Below are 25846 nucleotides of genomic sequence, written 5' to 3'. Positions count from 1 at the left end.
CCTGGGAACAGAGAACCCCTCGCTGCAGAGCAAAGCCAGGGCCACAGCAACGCGTTCATTTCACCTGGCAGGGAAAGCACCTTCCCACCTTCCCATATTTCTCCAGGGAGCTGGATATCTCCACATAGCAGTTGATAGGTGATGATGTACCTACAAAAGAAACTACTCCATTTCAACACCATTTGTAGTTAAATATAGAATTATTTAAAAAAAAAAAACCACAAAAACAAAAACCAACCAAACCCCAAAACAGATCTCAGGCAATTTAGACATAACAAAAAGGAGTAATACTATAAGAAGAAATCCTTGCAGCATTAGATGTATCTTGGAAAGTTACAGTGGTAAAAATTAATCTAAGCAAGGCTAGCTAGGGTATTTCATATACTGTCACTGCATATAATGCCACATCATATGTCACTGCAGGTGTCACATCATAAAATTAAATTGGTAATAGTCTCTATGCTTTTTATTTTGAAACCTCCATCTAACTGCAACTTCAAAATATCTCAAGTATTAACAGAATAGATACAAGAATACATGCTACTAATAAACTTCAGGCCTCTTTTCTGATTTAATAACAGAAAAATAAATTTTAAAATATTTTTAATCTATGAACAAAACAGCTTCTAAAAGAATAAGTTTTACTGAGAAATACAGAGGTTTGAAAAAGCAGGACTGGTAACATTTAATCTCAGAAAGCAATTACAGAAGCAAGACATTTGAATTTCATAAAATTTGTTTAATTAATAATGCTCATTAACTGTGTGGTTTTAATTCATAAATACAGATAAAGTTGTAAAAAAAAAAACCTCAAATGTGCAATTCTTATTTTAAAATTTGATTTTAATGGCTGCCTCTTAATATAATAAAGATGTGGAAATCAGTGCAACTTGAACAGTTGCCAAACAAAAACCTCTTAACAATGAAGTAATGCTCAGTGGAGTGTACGTTCATCTCTACCTGGCAGCTTCTTCTGGTAAAAGGAACTACACCAATCTTTGGTTGTATATTAAAGCAAACTAACACCTCAAATAATTAATACAGACAAACATTTAAAGATTAACACTGTTTATATTTGTGCATCTTTGCATTTAACTAAATACAGTACAGAAGAAATGAAAGCCTGCTGTCTTAATGAAATGGGAGCAAATATAATCTGATTGAAAAAACAATAGCCAAAATATCTTTTTAAAGAAGTTATGAAGAATTAAAAAACCCAGCCAAACTAGAAGCGATGAATTGCACATTTAGCGGTCAGAGCAACTGTTTTTCCTCATTTTCAGTAGCAATAGCCCAGTTTGAAATGCTAGAAACTCAAAGGGCCAACTGCGTGTGGTGCTTCTGCAGAGCTTCCACCATCCTTCTCATCCAGACCACCTCAAAACACCAAACACTGACACACGTGCTTGGCACAGACTGTGCACTTCATGTTTTTCACATCAGCCTTCAAAAGCATGATGCTCTCTGTGCGCTAAGGAAGACAGATGGAAAAAAAAAATAAAAGAACATGTAAGCTCAGTCAAAGAGGTGAAAACATTAAAAAGAGAGAAGACAACAACGTATAAAGCAGTCAAGGAAGACACAACATGCCAACTTTGGGAATACAGTATTCTAATAATACATTTATCTAGAGCCTAAAATAAGAGACCCTTTAAAATCCTGATTGCAAATGATTCCTCTATGAATACTTAAACTGAACAGCTTGTAGTCTTGAGAGTTATCAAGAGATTTGTCTCTCCTTTTACTCATTTCAGGCATATTAAACATGAAACCTGAAACAAGAATAAAATATATTCTACAAATAAACTAAAAATATCTTATAATTTGAATGATAGCTGGCTTTTACATTGAAAGGACGTAACTTTAATGCCATGAGAGATGTCACGCTTCTAAATGGTTAATGATGAATTAGGCAGGATGTTTCCATGGCAAGACCACACCAGCATCTTGTTGCTCCAAATAACAGTACACAATACTTACATTTATAAAAGACCGCTTTAAAAGATGTGTGTGGCAGGAGTTTACGTATCTTTTCTAAAACTTTTGCTTCACTTGCTAAAGAGGCATTCACATTCCAGACTTGCACAACATCTTCACGGTCACGAATGCTGACACTAACCCCTATTACTTCATCACCTGCACAGAAGAGGGAGCATCATTAAGGAATACTTTAAAAGTGAGACATGTCTAATTTGATACTTATGTATTATAAAACAGCGCCCAAAAGCTGAACAAACTGAAGAAAAAGAGCAATCTCCAGTGAGGAGAATACCAATGCTCAAACCAGACAAAATAGTTACCAAACTGAAACAAACACTGTATTTGTAGAAACTATTGGAAATATTACCTCATTATGGTTTTAGTAAAGTGCCATAGGATTATTCTTCTTTGCTATTAGCACACTTACACTTGAGTAGAAGGGAATCACAAGACTCCCTTCAGAAATTCAGGTTAGCAATATAAACTACTAAAGATAATTTACCTATAGTAATGCCTATAAGCAAAAATTGGGGGTGAGGGTGAAACAACTAAAACCCCAAGAACAGTACCTGGCGGAGATCAGGCACCAGCTTTTTCCAGACTATGCTTTCTTTTTCCTTTAACTTTTGTCAAGGCAACAACAGGGAAAAAAAAAAGCATTAAAAAAAAATTAATAAAACCCCAGTCAGGCTGATGCTGCCTGTGTCGGTAACGCCGTGCTTCGCTGTAGCCGCCCTTTTTGGTGTGAAATTCTGAGGATGCAGCTTTGTGGGAGCTCAGGCTAAGGCCATGCTGCATCTGGGAGCGGTGGCTGCCTCCAGCGCATCCTAAGGGAAGGGCCAGTAGTGAGCATGCACAGCCGGTGTCAGCAGCACACAGCCAAGGGGAAAAATTACCCCTGTAGGCAGCAGAATATCACATATTTGCTTAAACTGACCCCAAGACCACCCTATCAGTATATAAAGGGCAGGAATGCTCCCTTCTCGACACCAGCTCAGTTACGCGTGTTAAGGATTTTGAAAAACAGCGATTAGAAACGTCTCTCACAGCTTAAGGATTTGGGGCTTGTATTCTGTATCTTCCAGTTCTGAAAGTCAGGAGGGCTATGAAAGAAATCCACTGTTTAAGAAACTCATTCAAGAAAATTTCTGCAGAAAAAATAAAGGCACCAAGGCGATGCTACCAGCAGCAGCCTACTGCAATGTGCCTGCTCCACCTTATTAGCCAGGTGTAAGAGAAACTCTTTGAAAGGTTTTTGCTGAACAGCTCAGCAAACCCGAGAAATGCAATTCTTTTCTACAGAATGATAGAGCAGCAAAGGAATACTCCTAACGGGATATTCACTGTCACTGCAACAGCCAGTTAACCAGATACTCATGCATAGGAGAGAAGTAAATATGGTCAAAAGAAATGATGGAGAAGTGTCATTTGAACTGAAAAGTTTGCTTAGTAACCAGCTCCCAGAACGCCTTCCCTGAAGGCCAGTGGATCACTACATTCATTGCTCACTTCCACCCAGAAGCAAGAAACAGTTCTGTAATGGAACCTCAATGAATTAGTCAGACTCGTACTTGCTATCCATGACTAAGCAGCAGCATTTGATGACCTATCTTAAGCCAGCTAGTGTTCACAGTCCCTTCCAGGAGTCCATTTCCAAATTAAACATGCAACCTTGCAAGCCTAGAGAAGATATTTATTCTGAAAGCAACTTTGTTAAATTATTACCTCTGACCAAAATCACACGTGAGCTTCTGGATGATTAATGCCTGTTTTCCAGTAAACCAGCAAGTTATTTTAAGAATATTTATGTATTCAATTACACTAAAGATTACCTTGACCTAAGCAGAATTTTTAGGCAAGAACGAAGCTATTGCTAACCTGGGCTTCAGGAGAGCCAGGTTTGTGTTATGGCCCTGCCATGGGTCTTTTAATGTCACCCCAGGCAAACCATGCAGCCTCCCTCTGCCTCAGCTCTGCACTAGTGCTTCCCCTGGCAACTCCGAACCAGGGGGGACCATGACAGCTAACAGGGGCATCTATCTCATGCAGCTGCTTCCAGCAGTGACACTGCAAACAATCGGTACAGACATGTCACTTGGGGTTCCAGAATCCTGTCATTGGAGAATGAATATTAATCATTTATATATATATATATATAATATATATATTAATCATAACAACTAGAAAACCTGCTGGCTTCCCAGGGAACCAAGCTGTTGAGCTTGAGTCTTATGTCAAGACAGTCAGAATACCTTGTCCTCCTCTTAATGACAACACGTATCAATGTGATTTCCAGCCCTATACCCCTTTTTTAGCAGTGTTTCCATGTTCTGTATTCAAACTCAATTTGTCATGCTAGCCTCAATCATTTTTAAGTTACCTGCTGCACAACAATCTGTAAACTGCTCTCCAATAGTTGCTAACAGTAGCTCTTTCCAAACTGCAGCCTAAGAAGGGGGAGAAAAAAAAATTTACATTTGCATTATTATTTTTTAATAAGTTAGGTTTTCTGGCTCAGTTTTGAGTGCATTCTCTTTCCGAAGTTATCTAGACAAAAAGGTGTTTACTGTAAGTACGTGTTTTGTTACATAAGTAATTTCCTTAATCCAGTTGGAGCAAGAATTTAGACCCTGAAAATACATGCTGTTACACAGAATTGTTTAATAAATATTTTAAATATTCAACCATAAGTTTACCTTTGCTATATCTGTGTGCAGAACTCAACCTGAACGCATTAGTTAATGCAAAGCCTGAAAGTAGATTTCTCCCAAGAATTTCCCATAAGACTGTAAGATCCACTTGTGATCACTTGTTTCTACAGAAAAGAATAACCAGCCACTCTAAGAAAAGTACCTGAAAACCCTACCAGTAAATTAAATTGATTTTATATTTAAACATCATCTCTGATTAGTCTTGACTATGAAATAAGTCCATCTTTCAACAAGTTCAGTTTGCTCACTAGAGAACTAAAACGGGGGGAAAGCTATCTGCCACTTTGCTTTATCTGTTAGACTAATGACATCATTACTTGCTTTTGACACTTGTTATCATGTAAGCCACAGCCCACACAAAATTCCAAATGCATCTGGACCAACCTAATGCTCTAAAGTGTGGGTTTACAGGGACAGAATATTTTTATTTATTTTTTTAAAGAATACATCAAGATATGTAGCTGTTTACCCCACCATAATAACTTCTTCGTATGCTACTTTCAAGGAACGTCTTTTCTGCTATATGAAGTTAGCTTGAGTTTTAGTACTATTAAAAAAACCCAGCAAATCAAATCATGGAATCACAGATACGTTTAGGTTGCAAAAGACCCTTAAGATCATCGAGTCCAACCGTCAACCCAGCACTGCCCAGCCCACCGCTGACCCATGTCCCTGAGCACCGCGTCTGCGCGGCCATTAAACACCCCCAGGGACGGTGACCCCCCCACCTGCCCGGGCAGCCTGGGCCAGGAACTTCCCCCCAAGTTCCAGCCAAAGCTCTCTGCAATGCACCAGGTTAAAACAAAAAGCAAGCAGCCACAAAGATGACAAACTAATAAACCACTTTAATGGTGTTTCCAAGCACTCCTAAGCCACCTTTTAGAACACAAAGGATCTCTGTGACTCATTATCACCTAATCCAATGCATCACATGAAGCTGTGCTACAGGAGCATCTGATGCGATGTCTCCCAAGGCAGGCTGAGGACGTCAGCGTGCCAGCCTCTGACACTGTGCCTTTTGCCTGCCCGTAGAACAGCCCAGCGAGGAACGATGGCACTGACCACGCACAACCTCAGCAGCGGGCACAGTCGCTGCCGTGACTGGCCTTAACAGGCTCAAGGGTAGGAAGCACTTCATCCAGTAGTAGGCCTGATCCTGCAACTGCTTACGAGCATCTAAAAAAAGTATTAGTTTTCATATTAAAAATTGGGATACAGAAGTGTCACTGTACACATACAACATTTAAGTGTCAATATTTTCTCAGTCTGTTCTTCTTACCACTGGAAAGACTGATATCTTTAGAAAAAACTACCTTTTCCTCACCCCACACCCTCACCAAGAGCTGCTATAGCATATCGTCTTGAGTTAGGTCTGTACAAGATGGTTCATCTTAGCCAAGGAGATGCTGTGTGCACATGTGACAAAGAACAAAGCCAAAAAAAGAGAAACAGGCAGAAGCGTATTATTCAGGCTATTTGCAGAGGCACTAAAAGCTGACTGAAGTTCACCTTCAATTAAACCTTTCAGAAGTGACCTGCGACATGCAGTACATAGTCTGAGAGATCAAAAAATATCTTTATTTGAAGAAGGGGCCGTCATTCAGCCTCTGAAAAACATGGCCTCTGAGGTCCCTAAATTCACTGCCCAGTAATGCAGCTCCCCAAACCACCTGTCACTTCAGACAATCTTCACACCTTGATTATAAGAGGAGAAAGAAAATTTCAGTCTTTTGTGATCACTGGGGACTGCAGGGGAGGAAAGCTGCAATTCACATACGGGGGGGAAAAAAGCCCACAGGCAAAAATCAATTAACTTTTGGCTGAAATTTCAAGTACCATCTTTCAGCATTTAATGCCTTCTGCAAAGCTGTCACATCTTTCTGACACTTCACTTTTCCTGTTTAAAGGCCTGATCCAGAACACACTTACGCACATAAACACCACGTGTGAAGAGGTCAAATCTTGCCGTGACAGTTCACAGAAGTTACTCACATGCATTTGATTAGGGACGCAAAGAGAAACCCCATTATTTCAGCAGGGCTAGAACAACAGCATGCCTGAACAGGTTTTATCTTTCACATTTTTTTAATTGAAAAAAAAAAAAAAATAGGAGGGGGGGAGGTGGGGAACTGAGCAGCACTACAGTTTCACAAGATGCAAGCGAGGTGATCTGACAACTCACTGTTGCCACAGGGCATGATCCTACTTGTCTTTTTACCTTTACCCCCTATGCCCATCAAAACACTCTCCTGGCCATACACTCAAATTAAGAACAAACTGGAAAAGAGACTTTTTGTGACAGAGTGCATTAAGCTGGCTCATTAACCCATCCAATGAACAGCAGAGCCAGTGCAAGAGGAATCGGGAGAGAACGAGGAAGATCTTCCCCTTTCCAGTGGGAGCAAGCCATGTGATGGGATTAACCATCGGTGGGAATGACGCCTGGGTCCAGTTTGGCTGCAGGAAGTCACAGCACTGCCCACAGGTGCGAACAAGCCGTGCCAAGGAGAAATCTCCTACCGAGTCTGACAGAGGGGTTAGGAGCATTTCAGTGATACTCTGCAAGTTGGGCTGGACTCTGTGCCTGGACCTTTGAAGAGCATTACTGAGGTTCTGGCCATAATTTAGCACATAATGTTATCAGGAAAAGACTTTTCTGTTTTTCTTTGTGTGCTTGTAAGCAGTCTTGAGAACAAAGGGCATTGTAAGATACCGTGTGTCCAAATGGAAGTGGAATATAATGCTGCAGCTTTTGTTTGCATGATAATACACTGACAAATATTATCAAAAGCAAGGGACATGGCATTATTGTAAAAGAAACTTTTGCTTATTGTCTTAAAATAAAAGGTTAGAGACATTAATACAGCGTTTGATTGTTGTATTGCATGATGTCAGAACTAAAAAGCTTTACAACAGCCTTATCAGATGGAACTTAAAGAAACCCCATTACTAAACAAGGTCTAAGTAAAGTGTCAATATAACATACCGTACTTTCTTTAGGGACCTTCATTTTCCATATGCCTCCTTTGGCATTGCTTTCCTCTTCCCTGGTTATGGGAAATAGGTCAGTGAACATAAACATTCAAAACCACATCTAGATAACTCCAGTTTAATTTCCCCAGAAAAATCCCATCTGAAATGCAATTACTAATTCCAGGTAGCATGACTCAAGTTAGGTCTTCTGACATGAAAGAGAATTCTCCCATTGTTCATACGAAGTGTATCTCCCAACACCTAATCCCTTTCCCAAGTTTTGTGTGTTGGAAAAGACATTTTCCCTGACTACAGCCCATCTTTGAAGTGGCTGCACACTGTATGGGAACAAGCCACAAAATAATTTTATGTTTTACTATGGTAACCTTTTATTTTGGAAAAACTGGCATATTTTCACAGAAGCGGCTTATTACATTCAAGTTTATCCAATTTAACAAAAGAACATGAGCACACTTCATTTCAGTTTTGTTACTAGCTAGAAATTAATTGCCCTTATTAAAAAAAAAAGACCGAAGCTGCCCAAGGTCAAGGCAGACATAATCATTAAGCTGCCTTGAAAAGACAAAGGCAAAATGTACAACCCTGTGAGCACCTGAAGTTAATTCTGTCACAATTATTTTATAAGATTTTAAATTAGGCCTTCTAGTTTCCTGTTAGAACTCTGTAAAAGCAAAGTTAAAGGAATAACATAAAATACACCTCTGGAATATCTAAACCCGGTATGAAACCTGTAAGTGTTCCCCAGGACCAACCCAGACAAACACTGGGGAAGGGAGGGGGAAGCTTTGGGATGGCATCTTCAAAAAACTGCACTCCTCAATTCTTAAGTCAAAATTTGTTTTTCTTCCTAAAAAACTAATGCTGCATTAGCCAATATACCATAACTATAATCTGAGAAAAGCTCCTTGGCAGTAATTACTGAAAAATTAGGGGGTTACTGATGAGATCAATCTCTTGCAATCCCTTTCCTAAAATTAAAAAAAAAAAGTCTTTTATTTAAGACTTTTGATGTATCATTTTCAGAAATGATCTTTGCATGTCACACCTTGAATAGTCACTCACCAAATCAAAACCAGAAAAAACAAAGAAACAAATCCCCTAAGTGTTCTCGCTTAACCTTGCAGACAGATGAAGGCTTGCACACAACAGCCCAGTTGATTTATACACACACCCCCCAGCATCTTTCAAATCCCGTTTAACTATCCTGACTAGTCACAGTATTTTTGGAAAAGTAATGTAGACCTTCAGATGCATTTCACTTCAGAGAATTATTTACTTCTTCACTAGATCAGGACAGAAGCCTCCTGTACTAAGTCGCCGCCCAGTCAGACACACTACGATCAAGTTCAAAAACTCTAATCCAATCACAATCTATGCAAACGATGCCAAAAACATCAAAACTCCTCAGAAAGTGCCTGGGATCTCCTATTGGGATGTGGCAGGGCTGCACCAGGAAGAAGGTATGCAAAACTCAGTTTCTGAAAGGAAAACATCAATTATATCAATGCTTTATTCCATTACTATCCTACAATCAAGTAGGAATTTGCTGCAATGAGTCACTTCGTAATGTCTAAAATTCCTTTTAATCCAAGGTGTATGTGCATCTACATGTGTACGAAGAATACTGCTGCACAGGTGAGGATAAGGATCGCCAGTCATTTGCACCATTACTATACTAGCTTCAGCAGAAAGAAAAAAAATTGCAAGTTAAAAATAATTCAAATAGAAGTCACATATCCTGTGTACTCAAAATTCAGAGTCATATTTTGATTTCTTAACCTTTTTTGTAATTTAATTTCTTTCTTACATTTACATTCAGAGGTGGACAATTAAAGTGCAGTCTGTATTTTGTCACTCCTATGATCCTTGGGATATTTCTTTCACAGGTCTCTCAAGCTGAGGCATTCACAGGCAACAGAAACAAGACACTCCTGTCCCACGCACACCTCCTTTCTTCTTCCACTGCCCATTCCCAGAAAAAAGTCTAATGATAACATACCAAAGCGGCCGTCTTTCTCCCCGCATTAAATGGTAACTACATCTCAGAGGCAAATTTGTCACAGGAGGAATGTTGTTGTAGACACTCCAGAAATCCTTAAAAAGAAAGAAAAAAAAAAAACAAACCACACAACACCTAATTGCATTAAGGCAAGAGAGTAATTTTCATGCAGATTTACCTCCTTGGTCATTTTTTCTAGAACAATTACGTATCTTGCTCCTAGAGAACTGGCACCTTCCACGTTATAATAAAATGCTCTGGAAAGAGCTTGCTGCAATTTCACTTCTACTGTTTTGTTCCTGGGGTTGTTTTTCCGTTGCCAGTTCTGCATAAGGTGAAGGTAGAAAGAAAGGAAGCACTTGAACTGTGGATTATTTTAGAATTAAAGTCCTTAGGAATAGAGAGAAAAAAAATCATCAAAATCAGAGTTACACTATGTATGTCAGAAAAAACAATACAGAAAACTTTCTTAGCAAATTAAAATATATACACTTATATCCATTAGCCATCTTGCTTAAGACTAGTCTAAACTTCTATGATTATTCTGAGTAAAAAAACTGCTACAAACAGTAATTCTGTTAAACAAAATGCCTAACTAGCAATCCAACTAGTGTGTCTAGATCACTGTGAAAAGTTTCACCCAGATGCAAAGAACAAGAGAGGCACAAGTTAATACCGGAATGGGGGAGAAATTAGAAGATCCAAGTTACCAGGAACCGTCGGATTACTTCCCAGCATTTCAGCCAATAAAAGCAGAAGCTGTCACGCATGTTTGGGGTGGATAAAAGGCACCAAAAAGCAGTGGTGAGCAACAGGGAGGGACAAGTGAAAAGATCCCTGGCCCCTTTCTTCTTTATCCAACAATCGGGAATATTAAAGGGTTTTTAAAGACTTAAGTTGCATCAATATGCAGTGATGCAATATTAAGCATTAGCACAACTCATTATCTGATACTTAATCATCAGCATAAATTTAAAAACAAAAGAGTGCAACATTATGTGACAAATTTTTGTGGCCCTTGGCAATTCTACCTCCAAGCCATTAAGAAGAGATGGAAGACTATTAAAAATATAAAAACCAGGTATAAACGTTACCTGTGTACCCAAACCCCAAAGCTGCTGACGGAAGTGGAAGAAGCAGCGCTGCGCTGGCAGGTGGCTGCGGAAATATTTGAGAGCTCTTGTGTCCTGAACCAGGAAGCCAGTTGGGAAGGTTTTGGTTTGGTTTTTTTCACGTGGTGCATGCCAGCATCCCTCAATGACTGGCTGCTGCCCATGAAGGACAGCAGTGAAGTCAATGAAGATTTTGGTTCTGCTTCCTCGAGGAAGATGTTACCTACATATGACAGCACAGCAAAAGGCATCACGAGCCACGCTGCCAGCTTCTGAGAGCCTCATCCAGACCACGAGGCTTCCCAGGAGACCTGAGGGAGATCCTGTGTATTTTAAACCCCAACCTGATGAGAAGAAAACCAATTTCAGCCATTAAAACCTAATCATCTGAAGGCCAGATTCAGAGTGGGAAAACTGAGAACACCAGATACCGTGTACAACAGCCCGTGGCCTTAAGCTGTCCTGTTTTCAGCAGGAACCACGGCAACCCATTTTGAAACAAGCCCACTTCTGCCATCAGCTTGAACTTCGGAGTGTCACTTCATTGCATGACCCACAGGGACATTCTGCTGACACGGAGAGGTGAGAGGGAACCTCTCCCAAAGATCTGCAGGACACTTCCACGCTTTATGCCAAAGAATTTCCACTGATTACTTCATCCCCAGAAAACTCCAAAAGCCAATTCATTTCTTAGGCCAATTAGCTGGGAAGAAACATCTCATGCAATGTACAGGTTGTGCAGACATTAATGAGAAAGCCTTACTTAAAACTCTGGTAGATCACTACGGCTGGGCTCCTTCAAAGGGAAGGTTTGGGCATCATCTTAGAATTTCAGAGATTTAGTGAACTAGAGTCAGCCTAGCATTAAGGTGAGACAAATACCCATTCATTACACTTCATGCTAACCGTGAATGCAATTTTACTTGCAAGAGAAGCCCACTGCTAGGCACAGATGACACAGATATGCAGAATTTCTCATTGCTGTACAGCATGATTTAAAAGTGCTTTAATTCGTCAGTTTGCTAGAATCGCTTTTTCTTTAAATTCATGCTCAAGGGGTAAAAGAAGAAAAAAACCACAAGCTGTAATTTTGAGTCTTCGTGTAATAATTTCCTGTATTTAAAAAATAAATAAATAAAGGAGAAAAGGCAGGAAAAATATTTAAAATGCATCAAATGTAACAATCCAATGGAGGTACAGTTGGAAACTCTGGAAAGTTTAAGAAGAGGGGGCTTGCCTGATCAATGAGCTTCCTCTTTTCCTGGTGTGGAAAGCCACATGAAATGCAGGCAATGACTGAGTCACCCTACACACAACCAGTACCACTCAGTTCTGTCCCACAGGTGAGCAAAGCCACCAGTGTGGCTCGTCTGTGTAAGCCAAGCCAAAAGGCAAGGTGCGCGGTGAGAGCATGGCGCACAGTGAGAGCATGGCACACAGTGAGAGCATGGCACACAGTGAGAGCATGGCACACAGTGAGAGCATGGCACACAGTAGCCCCGGCCAGTGCGGCCCCTCACCTGTACCGTGCGTGCCGTGTAAATCTTCTTCAAATGTGATGCATACTCAGCCGCCGTCGTCCCAGGGAGCGACCTTGAAAACAAAGTCGAGGCTGATAAAAATATTTCTGTTATCAAGGGAGGAGAAGGGAGATGGATGGGGAAAGCAAATCACACCAGCGTGGATGTGAAATATTCATGTGTCAAAGCTGCGTAATAAACCCTAATTCCAATTATCGCCAATCATTTAAAGGCAGGATTTTAAGTGCTTCTATACTTTTGAATAAGATTCACCCAGTATTTTTGAAAATATTTTGGTTCAGCAGCTGGATTAGGGCTTTTAAACCCAGACGGTTCAAACCAGTGCCCCCACACACACATCTTCGGCCGGTGGAAGGGCTGCCTGTACGGGACGGCGGGCCCCTACCCCGACCGTCCTTGTAACTGCATTTCGTGCGGGACAGAGCCGCCGGGGGCGGGTTGCGGCGCTCGGTGCCCCGCACGGTAACAACCACCTCACCGGCGGCGGCCGCGGAGCAGCGCCGAGGCCCCGGGCAGGCGCCGTGCCTCGCCGCGGCCGCTAGGTGGCGGCGGCGCACAGCCCGGCGGGGCGGGGGCGGAGCAGCTCCGCCCCCCCCGCAGCAGCCCCGCCCCCCAGCCGCGGTCCCCCGGCATCCCCGAGCGGCGGGGCGGGCTGGTGGGGGAGCCGGGCCCAGCGGCCGGCCGGGGGAGGGAGGAGAAGGCTGACAGGGGATCCTACCGGTGCATACAAACATCTTAAGGGCAAGTGTCGGCTGGACGAGGCCAGGCTCTTTTCAGCGGTGTGCAGCAACAGGACAAGGGGCAACAGGCACAAGCTGCAACACGAGATGTTCCACCTGAATATGGGGAAGAGCTTGACCTTGAGGGTGACCAGCACTGGAGCAGGCTGCCCAGAGAGGCTGTGGGGTCTCCTTCTCTGAAGACACTCAAACCCGCCTGGATGTGACTCCGCAGACTTCTCCAAGAGAGCTTGCTGTAGCAGGGGGTTGGGCTGGGTGGTCTCCAGAGGTCCCTTCCAACCCTGACCATGCAGTGATATCACCCAACGCATGCAGGAAACCTTCAAGACCAGGCAGCTCATCCACCACCAGCAGCGTGTATTTCTTCCAGCCATGCCTGCCAGCAGCGCTTCCCAAAGTCCTTGGCTTGGTTTCGTTCCAGACTGTAGGGATGCACTGATGTACGCCTGGCACAGGTCGGCTTTCTAGCTCGCCCTCACACTGACTATTCCCAATTCCCACCCGGAGCTGTCCCCTTTAGGCACACACAGCACTAACTGCACCCCATCATCTTAAACGTCTTTTCCAACCTAAATGATTTATGATTCTATTTATAACCTTCATCATGACTCTTCAGTGCATGAGACGCAGGACGGTGCATCCACACCCTTGACACCACTGGCTCCTGTCACCATACTACCAGCACATCGTACACCCGTCGGACAATTCCCAGCACACCCCCACAGGCACAGTCTGGGGGGAAAAGAGGTCAGAATTGCTAAGGCACATTCATTTTGTTAGAACTGGAAACCTAATTTCCACACACACACCCCTAGAAGCTGAAATAGGATTTCTACAGACAAATCAAGATCAACAGACAAAGCAACCTCCCATTGCATCTCAGAAGAGGAAATGTGTAAGATGACTAGATCTGCAAACAGAAGCGACAGAACGGATTTAAGGAACCACAAGAAAACACAGCTGTTGCTCAGATACCTGCTAAAGAAAGGGTAAGAGCAAACCGGCCCTCAGTAACCCTCCCACCAGTGCGGCTGTTTGCCCTGATACCTCTGATCAGCATGAAACGTGTCCAGGAAAAAAAAATAAAGTTACGCTCAGTTGTTACAGATACCATTTAGGCTCTGGGGCAAAACCTAGATATTAATGTAAAGGAAGAAATTTAGTATGCAAAAATACCGAAACAACATCACAACTTCAAAACTATAATAACAGCCCCAAGGCTTTTGGAAGGCTCCTATCAAAATAAGTTACTTTAAAAATACATATAAAAACCCAGCAGAGAAATCCCTCCCAACTTTTTCAGTATTGAACATGCTAACATCTGCTTTACTATTTGTCTGTTAACAGGAGTACATCGCAACAGTGAAACTGATGAGAAAACAGTGTTACATGTCCAAATCTCATCAGAAAGTCACTTTAACTAGAGGTTATAAAAACAAACAAACAAAAAAACCCCAAGAAATCATTATGGCAGAGGTTTTAGTCTGTGGCTCATGAACTATGAAAACTCCCATGGAGAAAACTGATAACCTGAAAATAACAAAAGGCAAAACTTCCACCAACGTGCTCAAAAGGAATCATCATAGTACAGTTTTTGGGGTGGGTTTTGTTTTGTTGTTTTGGGTTTTTTTAAATTTTGTTTTGTTTTGCTTTTCCCTTGCACTTTACACTCAGCATCAAGGAAAAAAAAAAAAATCACAGTATTTAACAGAGTCAGACAGATGGATTCTGAATCCACAAAAAAAAAAGTAGGCAGTTAAAAGCAGACTTTAAATCTTACCAGGTGATATAAGTGTTTGTCAGTAGAGATTTTGCAAGAAACCACCCCTTGGTTTTCCCTTGTTGCTGACAGAAGTAGCGCCTCTCTGCTAACACTGTGTTTTGTGTGTAACAGCACAAACAAGCAAAATCTGAGGCAACTTTGCCTCTTATTGTCTCACACCACTGCCCAAGAAATCCCTTTTCTTAGGCGCTACCTCTGCTGGTTCGCTAACCTAGCCGTCACCAACGCATACGGGTTAACTTTGTTGTACAACGTACAGTATCACACTCTCTGGACTCGCACCAATACTGCCACTGAGATGTTTCAATAATATGGTCTACTTTAATACGAGATTAAAATCTGTTCTCTAATGACAGCCTTCAAAAGTTATCTAGACCATCACAGTAGCCATTTAGAAAATTCAATGCCATTTAAAAGAGCAGCTGAGACAGACAGAATATCTCACTTTGAGGTTATAAAATTATTCATTTTGATAGTTGTAAATAATATTTTCCAGAGAAAGTATGTGATCAGCTAGCAGAAAACACCAACCGAACAGCAAATTATCTGTTTTAAAAGTTGAGTGACCATTTCTTTCTAACACCCTGCCTGGCAAGTGCCCCATGCCCACAAGATTACACCGCATTAATTATTTCAGCATTTCACCCAGCTCTGCAAAGTGTCAGTGATTTATGGGTATGTGCATGAACCCCCAAACTTTTTTTTTATTAAAAAAAAAACCAAACAAACAACTATTGAAAAGACTGCAAATGAGAAAATGATTACACGCATCAATTTAAAAGTTCAGGATCATTTGCTGCAGAAATTATACCTGCACAAATTTGGTTTAATGGATGACTATAAGGCAGAGACAGTATTTTAATCGCAGCCAGACAGACAGAAGGAAAAATCCCAGAATTTCCTGCAAAATCACAGACTGCTGACAAATCTGAACCACAATGTTTCTGTCATAGCCACCCATAAACTCAGCAAATCAGCACCGATGACACCTGAGGGGGCTTTGTGCCTTGAAACCCATGAAACTGTGGTGGTTTGTGTTTTTGTTTGTTTGTTTAACCGAGTACACTGAGTAATTTTAAATTAAGATCATACAAATGGCAAATTACTTCCAAGTGAAGGGATCTGTAGAAATTCCTAGTTCTGTAACTCTTCCAGCAAACACTTACACTATAAGCTAGGAGTAGTGAGGTGGTTGTGTACTTTGCTAAAAACCTCAATACTTACAAAACAAGAACACTGCAAATACTGACCCTTGAAATGAAGCCATCACAGGATTCCCCCCCTTTGAATAATTTTACTGCCATCAACAATAAAATTAAACTGATATGCCATACTAGACTGTCAGTTATTGCTATGGTGAACAATTCATTTCCAAGTAACGCAACAGCCCCTGGAAATCCCCACGAGCGCACTGACAGGAGGGGACACACATGACGGCACCAGCCAGGCACCCACAGCCCTTCGGGTCCCCCGTGGGTCCCCCATGGACAGCCTGCATATAAAATACTCAACAGTTCTGGACTGCCTGGTCTGTGCCCTGTGATGTCACTTTTCCGCATCTTCGGAATCTTTATGGCAGAAGTTATAGTGCAATATCAGGAATAATCGAGTTGGCTCGTCAGGCCAGACCCACCATACAGCATCTCACGGGTGGCAGTTACAAGTGGAAGGTTGAAACAGGAATAACCTACACAAGCTGAATCCTAATGCCAGCTTGCTTCACTACTCCTTCATTATTCCAGCGCAAATAAAGAACAAAGGATGCAAAGATAAATTCCATTGTTTCATCCATGAATAAACCTCCAGGTGGCTGTGCTTATGTTAATGTCTGATGCAGAACTGTAGCTCTTCTGTTCCCCTGCAAAGAATTAAGGACAGAAGTTTTTTCATGTGTGCTCACACTAGCCTTTGTTTCCCAGGGGGGGATCTCATCACCGCTTTAGCAGGAGCTTTAAAAGCTGCCAAGCACTTTTGAGAATACCCCTGTAAGTACTTAGCCACAACTGGTTTTGGTATAAATAAGCAAAATATTTACTCTTACAAATCATAAACTCAAAAACATGCTGTGGCAACTAAATAAATCTGGTAATCCATTCTGAATACAAAGACTGATTTCAAGCCATCAAAGCCTGTCAAAATGCATTTATGGGGCTGAACGTTCTTATAATATTAACCATCATTTTTCACTGTAAGCCACCTACTCATAAGCTTTAATAGATGAAACAGATGATCCTAGATAAATAAGATTTTGCTATAGGGAAAAAAGGAAATATATTAAGTTTAGCTTCAAATATCTGATGTGTTCAGTTATGAAGATTCAGAATTATTATAAAAATGGTTCCGTTATCAGAATTTATCTACTAAACTTTCCAAACAAAACTGTATAAACACAGAACTCATCAGTATAACATGCAGAGAGAAAAAACAGCACATAAGGATAATTTGTTTATGTAAGAATATTTTCACTTTCCTGAAGCAGGCTAATAACATCGCATTATACTCGACAATGTTCATAAGCATATTCTTACCCTCACAAAGATACAGAGGATTTAAACTACTCTTGCAATAGAAAGAAAATTACCAAAAAAGCACTGTTAGAAGTCAGGCAAGAAGGCAAGGCAGGCAGGCCATGGTGCTGCAGTGCGATCTGCCCGGCTGCACGCTCCCATGGAAGCGAGCACACCTTTGTCGAGGTTTATCTAGAAACAAGACTTCGGTACTAGGCTTTGTGTGTTGTGTGCTCAATTTCTGACAGTGCTGATTTGTATAGAAGGGCACTGGTACATTCCTTGCCGCTGACTGCAAGCGGTCTGTCAGCAATGCTGGCAGCTCCAATGCAGTCAGATCTTCACAAAGCGGCTTTTTGCAGCGATGCACATCATCTTCATTATCCTGTGCGCACACACACACGTTGGGCTAAAAACTGTTATGCTGACAAGAACTCCCGTTTCTTGTCATGAGCTGAAAAATCAGGCAGCTACTAGTACTAGTACGTTCCCTTTGTTATTTTGGTAGGAAAGGCTTACCTGGTGCAGCCTTAAACATAAGATGGCATACAATTCCCTCGCTAATGTCATGATTTGCAAAGTTCACAAAGTAGGATATTTGCATCGTGTCCACATGCACATCAAAAAGCATCATCAGCTTCACAGATTAGTATTTACATAAAGATTGCACCCAGATCCACAACCCCAAATCCCACAAAGGGGATTTCAAGTGCCTATCACAGCTAGTCATCTAGGACATCCCAACCTTAGATGGTCATTTCACTTCTCCTTTTGTGCAATCCCCATGTTGAAGGTGCCAGACAGCACGAACATAGTGACCAGATTTGTAATCCTTGGTTTTAATTTGTTATAGTCAGTGATGCATATTGACCCTTTGTTGTAAAAAAATTTAAAGACTACACAGTGTAGCAAAACTAGAAAGGTAATCTTGCATTGCAAAGCCAGAGGCCACTATAAGCAGGACCCTGCACCAAACCAGATCCTCGCCAAGATAAACATGATTATGAAGAGCCACCAGCATGAATCAGCTTCAAGGTGGCACCAAATGCATCTCCAAGACTTGCTGAAATTCCCCACACCCTCTAACATCACTGCAGCCAAAAGTGCTATGAGCGAGGTGTGTAGGTATGCACTTGGAAACGTGCAGAATGGACAAATGAAACAGCAGATCTGAACTCTGGGTTTCAAAACCTTTAGCACATGACCTTAAAATGTTTTAACAGTTAAAAAGGAAATCCTATTTCTCTCAAGAGAAAAACACCTGACAGCTTTTCTGTCTTCTATGAAACTGCTGACCTGCAAGCATTTGAAGATCATAGGTGGGATCTTATTTGTCAGACTGGTGAACAATATTCTCCCAAACACTTTCATCATGCTCACTTTCCTAATGCATCTACACGGTAAGATAAAAGAGAGCGATATCAGACTGTCACTATTTCAGAAACACATACCAAGAAAGGCTTAGTAGTTATGGGAAAGGCAGATGCCCTGTGACACGTGGAAGATAATGGCCACGAACCAGAACCTGGTCACAGGATCCCAGCCTCCAGATGCTAAGCCTGTGCGGAGGCATTCACAGAAACAAGTGCTGAGGTAGATTAAACAAAGGCATTTACTCCTGAAGCAGGAGATAAAAGCAAGGTCATGAACCCCAAGGGAATCACTCGGTAGTGTATCACCAGTTGTTACAGAAAGTACTCCTTAGCTGATGGGTATTTATTTTAACCATGTGACTTAACAAAGATATATTTTAACATCTCCATATTTCATGGATGTGTCTCTCCCAGCAATTTAATAGAAAAAGATATCAAAGTCTATTTATCCTTAATCATCTCTTCTTGGTTTTCAGGGCAAGTACAGGGTAAAACATACCACCAGACAAAAAACAATGCCATCTCATGAGGAAACATCACTGCCCCACAGTGGCGTTACTAAAGTGAGTTAAAGCACCCACAGTTATCTCTTATGGGAAGTCCACCCTACGGAACCCTCAGCAACAATCCCTCTGTCAAATCTGCATGGTTGTCCCAACAAATGTCACAGCCACTTCTGTGGGACTCTGTAAGGAGACATCCACCTCCACACACCATAGTAAATGAAGTCTGTGGCTCCATCTCATGTGTGTTTTTTAATGCCCTAAATGGTTTTAAAATGTATGTGGCGGGCTGCCCCCCGCTGCGGGCCAGGTTCCCCCCCAGCCACTCTGTCCCTGCCCCCCTGGGCACAGACCATCTCCCCAGGGCCGGCTCAGCCCCTCACACCCTGCGGCTTCTGACTGCTGCCGTGCTGGAGCCTTTCCCTGGGGAAACCAGTGATCCCAGAGCCGCTGGGCCTGGGGAGCACTGGGCCTGGCTGGGAGCTGGCTGGCAGGGGCGGCAGCGGGCATGGGGGCAGCTCCAGGCAGCCCCCACCGCCAGCACACCCAACGTACTCACCTCAGCGTACACAACACATCTCGCTTGTGGCATTCTTGTTCCCTGCTGTTATTCTATCACTGCTGCTGGCAAACAGTTTTGTGTATATATGATTCCTTTTTTTTTTCTCATATATGTACACTCTTGGTTTTATAAGTTAAGGAACAATAATACTACCTAATTAAATGCACTTATATGTGAACAGAAAGAAGAAAAAAATAAACAGAACTGAATTTTAAGAGTCCAAAATAGGGTGGAACCAAGACTTACTAAAAAAAAAATCATGACACAAGTCAGGGACTTGAAATAGAATTTAACTTCCGATGTTGGTTATAAAAGATGGACATGCTTATCTCCACATGGCTTGTGTAAACAAACAGATCCGGATGGTGGCTTGCCTGAAGAGCAGCCCAAATGCTGCCTTTTGAAAACACACAGACAGCACAACTCAGATCCCAAACGGGATCGTAACTAACTCGTGAGTTCAAAAAGATTGATCAGAAATAATTTGTGGGGTTATTTATAAGATTTGATTGGTAGAACCCAAGCATGTTCGTGCGTTTTCAGTAGTTACTGAGAGAGGGAGAGAGAGAGAGAGAAGACAATGTTACCCACGGTGTGGGGCAGCACATAGGGACAGACGGGCCAATGCAGGAGAGAACTTTCTTCTGGAGTTGGGCGAGGGGAGAAATAACAATTAGAAAACTGAGAGAAAGGAGATGCAGAGATTCAAACCAAAATGCCAGAAAAAAAACGCATTAGAAAAACAATAGCAAATTCTGGTTTTAAGCTCCCCGTTTCAGTTTTGGCACTGGCACTTTCCCCCTGTGCCCTGCCGCACGTACCAGGGGGGAGCTCCCCTTGCAGCACCCTGGGGACCACAGCCCCCAGCGCACCAAGCTGTTTCAGCTCATCCTTCAAAACAGATCACTCCAGGTTTGAAGAGCCGATCAGCTACAGGAGTCCAACCTGGCTACTAAAGCGTTCTGAACTGGCCACGCCGCGGCCACCCAGTGGGCTGAGGGGCGAGGGCCAGCTCCACCGTGCCCACCACCGCAGCGCCTGACCTTCAGCCTTCTATTCCTGGGGCTCGCCAGCGTCACGGCTAAATTTAGAGCTCAAAACACCGCCGACGTCGCCGGAATCCGTGTGTGCCCGTCGCACCGCAAAACGGAAAGCGCTGCCGACACCCGTTCGAGCCCCGAACCGCCGCCGCCCGCCCCGACGGGCCGGGACGGCGCCGTGCGCGCCCGGGGCTGCCCCTGCCGGGCCCCCGCCCCACGGCCAGCGAGGCCGCCCCGGGTCGGGGATGCTGCCCCCCGCCGGGCTTTGGGAGTTCCCACACACACGCAGGCTTCAAGCCCCCCGCCAGCCCCGGCCCCACTCACTTGTCCAGCCAGAAGGTCCAGGGCGAGTGGAGCGGCAGCCGCGGGGGCTCGGTCGCCTGCCCGCCCCGCCCGGGGGGGCTGAGCGCCATCTCCCTGCCCCGGCCGGCCTGCGCGGGGAGGGGACAAGGGACGCGGGAGGGGGGAGGAGGGGGCGCCGGGCGAGGGGAGGGACGCGGGGCTCGGGCAAGGGGAGGGGCAGCCGCGGGCAGGGGAAGGGACAGATCGTGGAAGCGTTTAGGTTGGGAAAGACCTTTGAGATCATCGAGTCCAACCGTCCGTCAATCCCAGCACTGCCCAGCCCACCGCTGACCCATGTCCCTGAGCACCGCGTCTGCGCGGCCATTAAACACCCCCAGGGACGGTGACCCCCCCACCTGCCCGGGCAGCCTGGGCCAGGCCTTGGCCACCCTTTCCGCGAAGGGATTTTTCCCGATATCCCACCTAAACCGCCCAGCGCAACTTGAGGCCGTTCCCTCCTGTCCTGTCGCTTGTCACCTGGGAGAAGAGACCGATACCCCCCCCCCCGCCCCGTCAGGCATCTGCAGAGAGCGATCAGCCCCCCCAGCCCCTCCTCTCCAGGCTGACCCCCCCCAGCTCCCCCCGCCCCCCCTCAGCCTTGTGCCCCAGCCCCTGCCCGGCTCTGGACACGCTCCAGCCCCTCAGGGTCTGGCTGGGGCTGAGGGGCCCAAACCTGAGCCCCGGCTCCGAGGGGCGGCCGCACCAGCGCCCAGCGCAGGGGGACGGGCGCTGCCCTCTCCTGCTGGCCACGCTGCTTCGGACACCAGCCAGGTGCCGCTGGCCGCCTTGGCCACCCGGGCACACTGCCGGCTCACGGTCAGCCGGCCGCCCACCAGCTCCCCCAGGCCCTTTTCCTCCGGGCACCTTCCCAGCCGCTCCTCCCCGCCTGCAGCGCTGCCTGGGGTTGCTGTGACCCCGTGCAGGACCCACATGGCTCCTTGAGGAGCCTCATACACTTGGCCTCGGCCCATCAGCCCGGCCTGCCCAGACCCCTCCGCAGCCTCCTGCCCTCAGGCAGGTCAACACGGAACACAGCGACAAGCGGCCGCTGGGCCAATGGGCCAACAGAGCAGTGGGAAGGACAGATGGATGGGTGAGGGGAGGACAGAGCCATGGTGATGGCAACAGCGATGGACATGGCCAAGGGCCCATCTGAGGGCACAGGTGGCTCCAGGAAGGGGCCCTACCCAGGTCCTGCACACATACACTCTCCCCCACCCATGTCCCAGCCCAGCCTGCCAGCCACAGCAGGGAAGCACAGACCTGCCTCACCGGGTACCCAGCCCCCACCCCACACGCTGCCAGCACCCCTTTCACACAGGCACAGATCACGCCCCAGCCTGATGCACCACTAGGGCTGCTGAAGAAAAGAATCTTCGTACTCAGTTTAGCTCAGCAATGCTGGCCAGAAAACTAAATCCCTCTAAAAATTCAAGCTTGAGGACATAAAACCCTTGCATGCTCACAAAACGGAGGGATGAATGTAGTGCACGCTGGCTGTGGATGGAGACAATAACGCAACAAGGAACCCCTCCGGTCTTGGGGGATGAGGGTGTAATAATTTATCTGTCTTCCCATCTTCTCCCCAGACTATTTAATTTACATGCTTGGTTTTATAGGGAGATGTTCCTCATAATCCAGCATGGACACGTGCTAAAAACCTCACGTTATTTTTATAATAGTATTTTTAAAATTAAGATTCCCCTCATTGGTACTATGCACAGTAGTAAAGTTAAACACCCACATAAGTGATAGCAGGATCAAAGACCATGAATCACATAGGTTTCCTTGCAAGCACATTTAGTAGGATGAATAATTTTATATATACTTTATTGTAAAAGAAAAATCAATAGACACACTCCTTTAAAGAAATAAAAAACTAACAGTAAGAAAGGGCAGAGATCACCCATAAAAAGCAGTCTTTAGAGTGACAATGAAGAAGCAAAAAAAGTTAATGATTATGTTGTGCAGATGGAAAATACTAACTGCTAAGCCAAATTAAATAAGATCTGGAAAACCAGTTGCACCATCTCTTGCAATTTAATTTACTCTTCTTTAAATAGAAACCAAGATAATTACCGTTTGGGAGAGCCTGGAATCTAAAAATTCATTGGTATGCCCACTCCAAGTGTTTTCTCTCTATTTTAATGGTGAGCCCACCAAAAATATTAATTCTGAGAAAAAACCCACAATAAATGGCTGTATCTAGGCACAGATTTTCTCAGAAGAGCTGGAGAAGACAGGCGGAGAGGAGGAGAGTGCTAATTTCTCATGACTCTGAAGGGCCACATCTTGCCTCCACAACTGCCAGCGACAGCCTCCACACCTAATACATTTTTGGTGTCTTCTGCCGAGGTTGCCAACAAAGTATTAAATTTTGGATATGCAGCAGCAGCAGCACACTGGAAATAAGGCCAAACCCACTAGACTGTAGCACAGAAGCTAACTGACTTCGTATCCAGCACCTGCCTCTGACGGGAAGCACACACTTCAGTGAAAACCTCCAGATTCCATTTATTAGAGAGCTGCTCATCATTCAAAACATTATAGCTCAGGCTGAAAACAAATTATTCTGTTATAAATAATCTGAGCTGCAAGGAGCAATATAGAAGTACAACCCCCACACCTCTGAGATAGGAGTGAGTACCAGACGGCACAGCCTGTATCATTATTCCAAATGAGACATGTAAAGCCTCCGTTTATTTCTTGTTTACATCAGCAAATACCAGGCTTCACAGTGGCACAAGTTACCTTGTGGGAATCTCAACTAACAGTAAATTAATCTGGTTGCAGAGGAAGGGCAATCACAGGATGCATTAAATTAGCACATCCTTGGCCTACAGAGATTTCTAAGAAGTCGTGACACAGAGGCAAAAACGAGTCTCCTGAGAGGGCTCTTGCAACAAAAAATAATCACAAGAACAGCATCCTGATTCTGCTTAGCCACCTTGCACTGCCAGCACACCTTGAACAAAGTCAGAGATTAAAAAGCCCAGGAAATTATTAGCATTTTCAGAGAGGTATTTAAATGATTTTACTTAAAAATGTGTTTTATTGATATTTGCCATATATCTTGGAAGGTCCCTTTTTAAAGGAACCCCAGTGATGCCATCTGCTGTGCTTTTGTACCTTCTCACACAGATTTACCAGGAACAAACTGCATTATGGTGCAGCCCTGTGCTATGAGACAGTGCACAGGTGAGTTGAGTCACTTAAAGCTCACCACCATAGAAGGGACTTCTGGCTCCATTCTTTCCACCTTCTCCTAGTCACGTCCTCCTTTTCCTTGCAGAGCTCTCCAAGTAAACAGGCCATTTTCTGCTCAGGCCTTATAAAGCAGGACTGTGTGGCAGAGAGCAGAAGTCAGCTGGTAGCTCAGCTGATTTCAGATGGGTAACAGCTGAAATTTTCCCAGGTAACAACTGGGCAAAAAAAAATCCAAACAAGGAGAGTGGGAAATGCTGTTCTGCCCCATCCTGGGTGCTCCTAGCATTGCCTGCCTGCACCTGGTTTCAGGCACCTGAACCTCCTTGCCACAAAAAATGCCCAAGTTGCTCCACTCTGGGGCTAATCAGAGCTGAAGAAGGTACATGATTATAGCCAGAAGAAACAATGAATATTTCATAACTCTTTCCATGGTTTTCCTTGAGATTTAAATCCCTATTCTCATAATCAATCCTTGCTGATCCCCAAATCTTGACAACAACGGGTATGTTACATGTGCTTGAAAGGTTATTTGCCCGTTCCAGTAGCTTTTCCCATAGCTCCTGCTCCCAGCTAGTACAGGAAATCCCCGTGATATAAAGCAATGGCATTTCAAAGGGGCAGACTGCCTCTTAAAATCATCAGGACCATCCTTTCTCATGCTGACAGTTGTGTACCATCACTGTGGCAACTGCAAGGCCTGCCTGCCTGCGTGCGTGAGAAATATTAGGAAAGCATTAGGCTTATTTTAGCCATATTCTAACGCAATGTAGCACCTGGAAGGGAACAAGCACCATATGAGCAGTCATACTGCGTTTCCACCCTGGAAGTGTTCCACAGCTATTTCTGAGATGACAGGTACTGCACCTTAGAAAACATCTAACAGCTAACCTGGGTTTGTTTGTTCCGTGCTCCTGATACAAAACGAGCTGTGTGAAATGTTGGGCTAGACCCTTCTCCAGCTGAAGCTCCTCTTTTTTACTCCAAGGCAGAGCTAGTTGGAGGATAAACCTTCATGGGGTTGAGGGATGGCTCGAGTACAAGCCTTGGCTGCTGTGCCCAGCTGCTGCTGCCCTGCTGCCTCGCAGGCTGAGCCAACAGCCATGAAATGTAATTTCTCTACCAAACACTGGTGTCACGACCACTTGCTCTTGAAATACTGCCTGGGACTTCAGAAGCATATTAAGTAACACAAGAGCTGCTTCTGAGAGGTTCCCAGGAAGATAAACTGATCAACTGAGAGCCGAAGCAGAGGTGAGGATGAAGGGATTTTATTTGATATTTGCTTCCAGAGGCTTAAATAAATGTTTTTTAAAACCTAAAACATGATATTAAAGTGTTGAATCCCAATGCTTTTGGCAAAAGCTCCCTCATCCAGGAATGATTTCATATCAGCCAAGCTGTTAAGTGGAGGTTGTCATGGAAACAAGTTATATTCAAATGATATGGCCAGAG

The 25846-nt window shown here is 44.0% G+C and overlaps 1 protein-coding gene and 1 long non-coding RNA gene across 8 annotated transcripts; both read right to left on the bottom strand.

Moving 5' to 3' along the window:
• Window positions 1–718: 718 nt before the first annotated feature.
• Window positions 719–21304, bottom strand: EIF4E3 (eukaryotic translation initiation factor 4E family member 3). 7 transcript variants are annotated; one of them, XM_040592129.1, is made up of 9 exons: window positions 21170–21300; window positions 20393–20449; window positions 12317–12389; window positions 9863–10009; window positions 9685–9779; window positions 7678–7738; window positions 4361–4427; window positions 1981–2136; window positions 719–1471 (listed from the first exon to the last, which is right to left on the bottom strand). In XM_040592129.1, exons 1-9 carry the CDS (start codon window positions 21256–21258, stop codon window positions 1440–1442), a joined length of 777 nt encoding a protein of 258 aa, XP_040448063.1. In that variant the 5' UTR covers window positions 21259–21300; the 3' UTR covers window positions 719–1439. The 7 variants fall into 7 exon arrangements, with proteins under 7 accessions (XP_040448063.1, XP_040448065.1, XP_040448066.1 ...); XM_040592131.1 differs by lacking the exon at window positions 9863–10009 and having other exon boundaries at window positions 21170–21304; XM_040592132.1 differs by lacking the exon at window positions 9863–10009 and having other exon boundaries at window positions 12323–12389.
• On the bottom strand, window positions 5517–7667 carry LOC121087290. The gene is made up of 2 exons (XR_005827564.1): window positions 6029–7667; window positions 5517–5867 (listed from the first exon to the last, which is right to left on the bottom strand). It is a non-coding gene; the product is annotated as an uncharacterized LOC121087290 (long non-coding RNA).
• Window positions 21305–25846: the final 4542 nt, after the last annotated feature.

Source organism: Falco naumanni, chromosome 4 (genome assembly GCF_017639655.2).
Source record: "Falco naumanni isolate bFalNau1 chromosome 4, bFalNau1.pat, whole genome shotgun sequence".
NCBI lineage: Eukaryota > Metazoa > Chordata > Aves > Falconiformes > Falconidae > Falco > Falco naumanni.
This window is presented reverse-complemented; position numbering and strand designations above follow the sequence as displayed.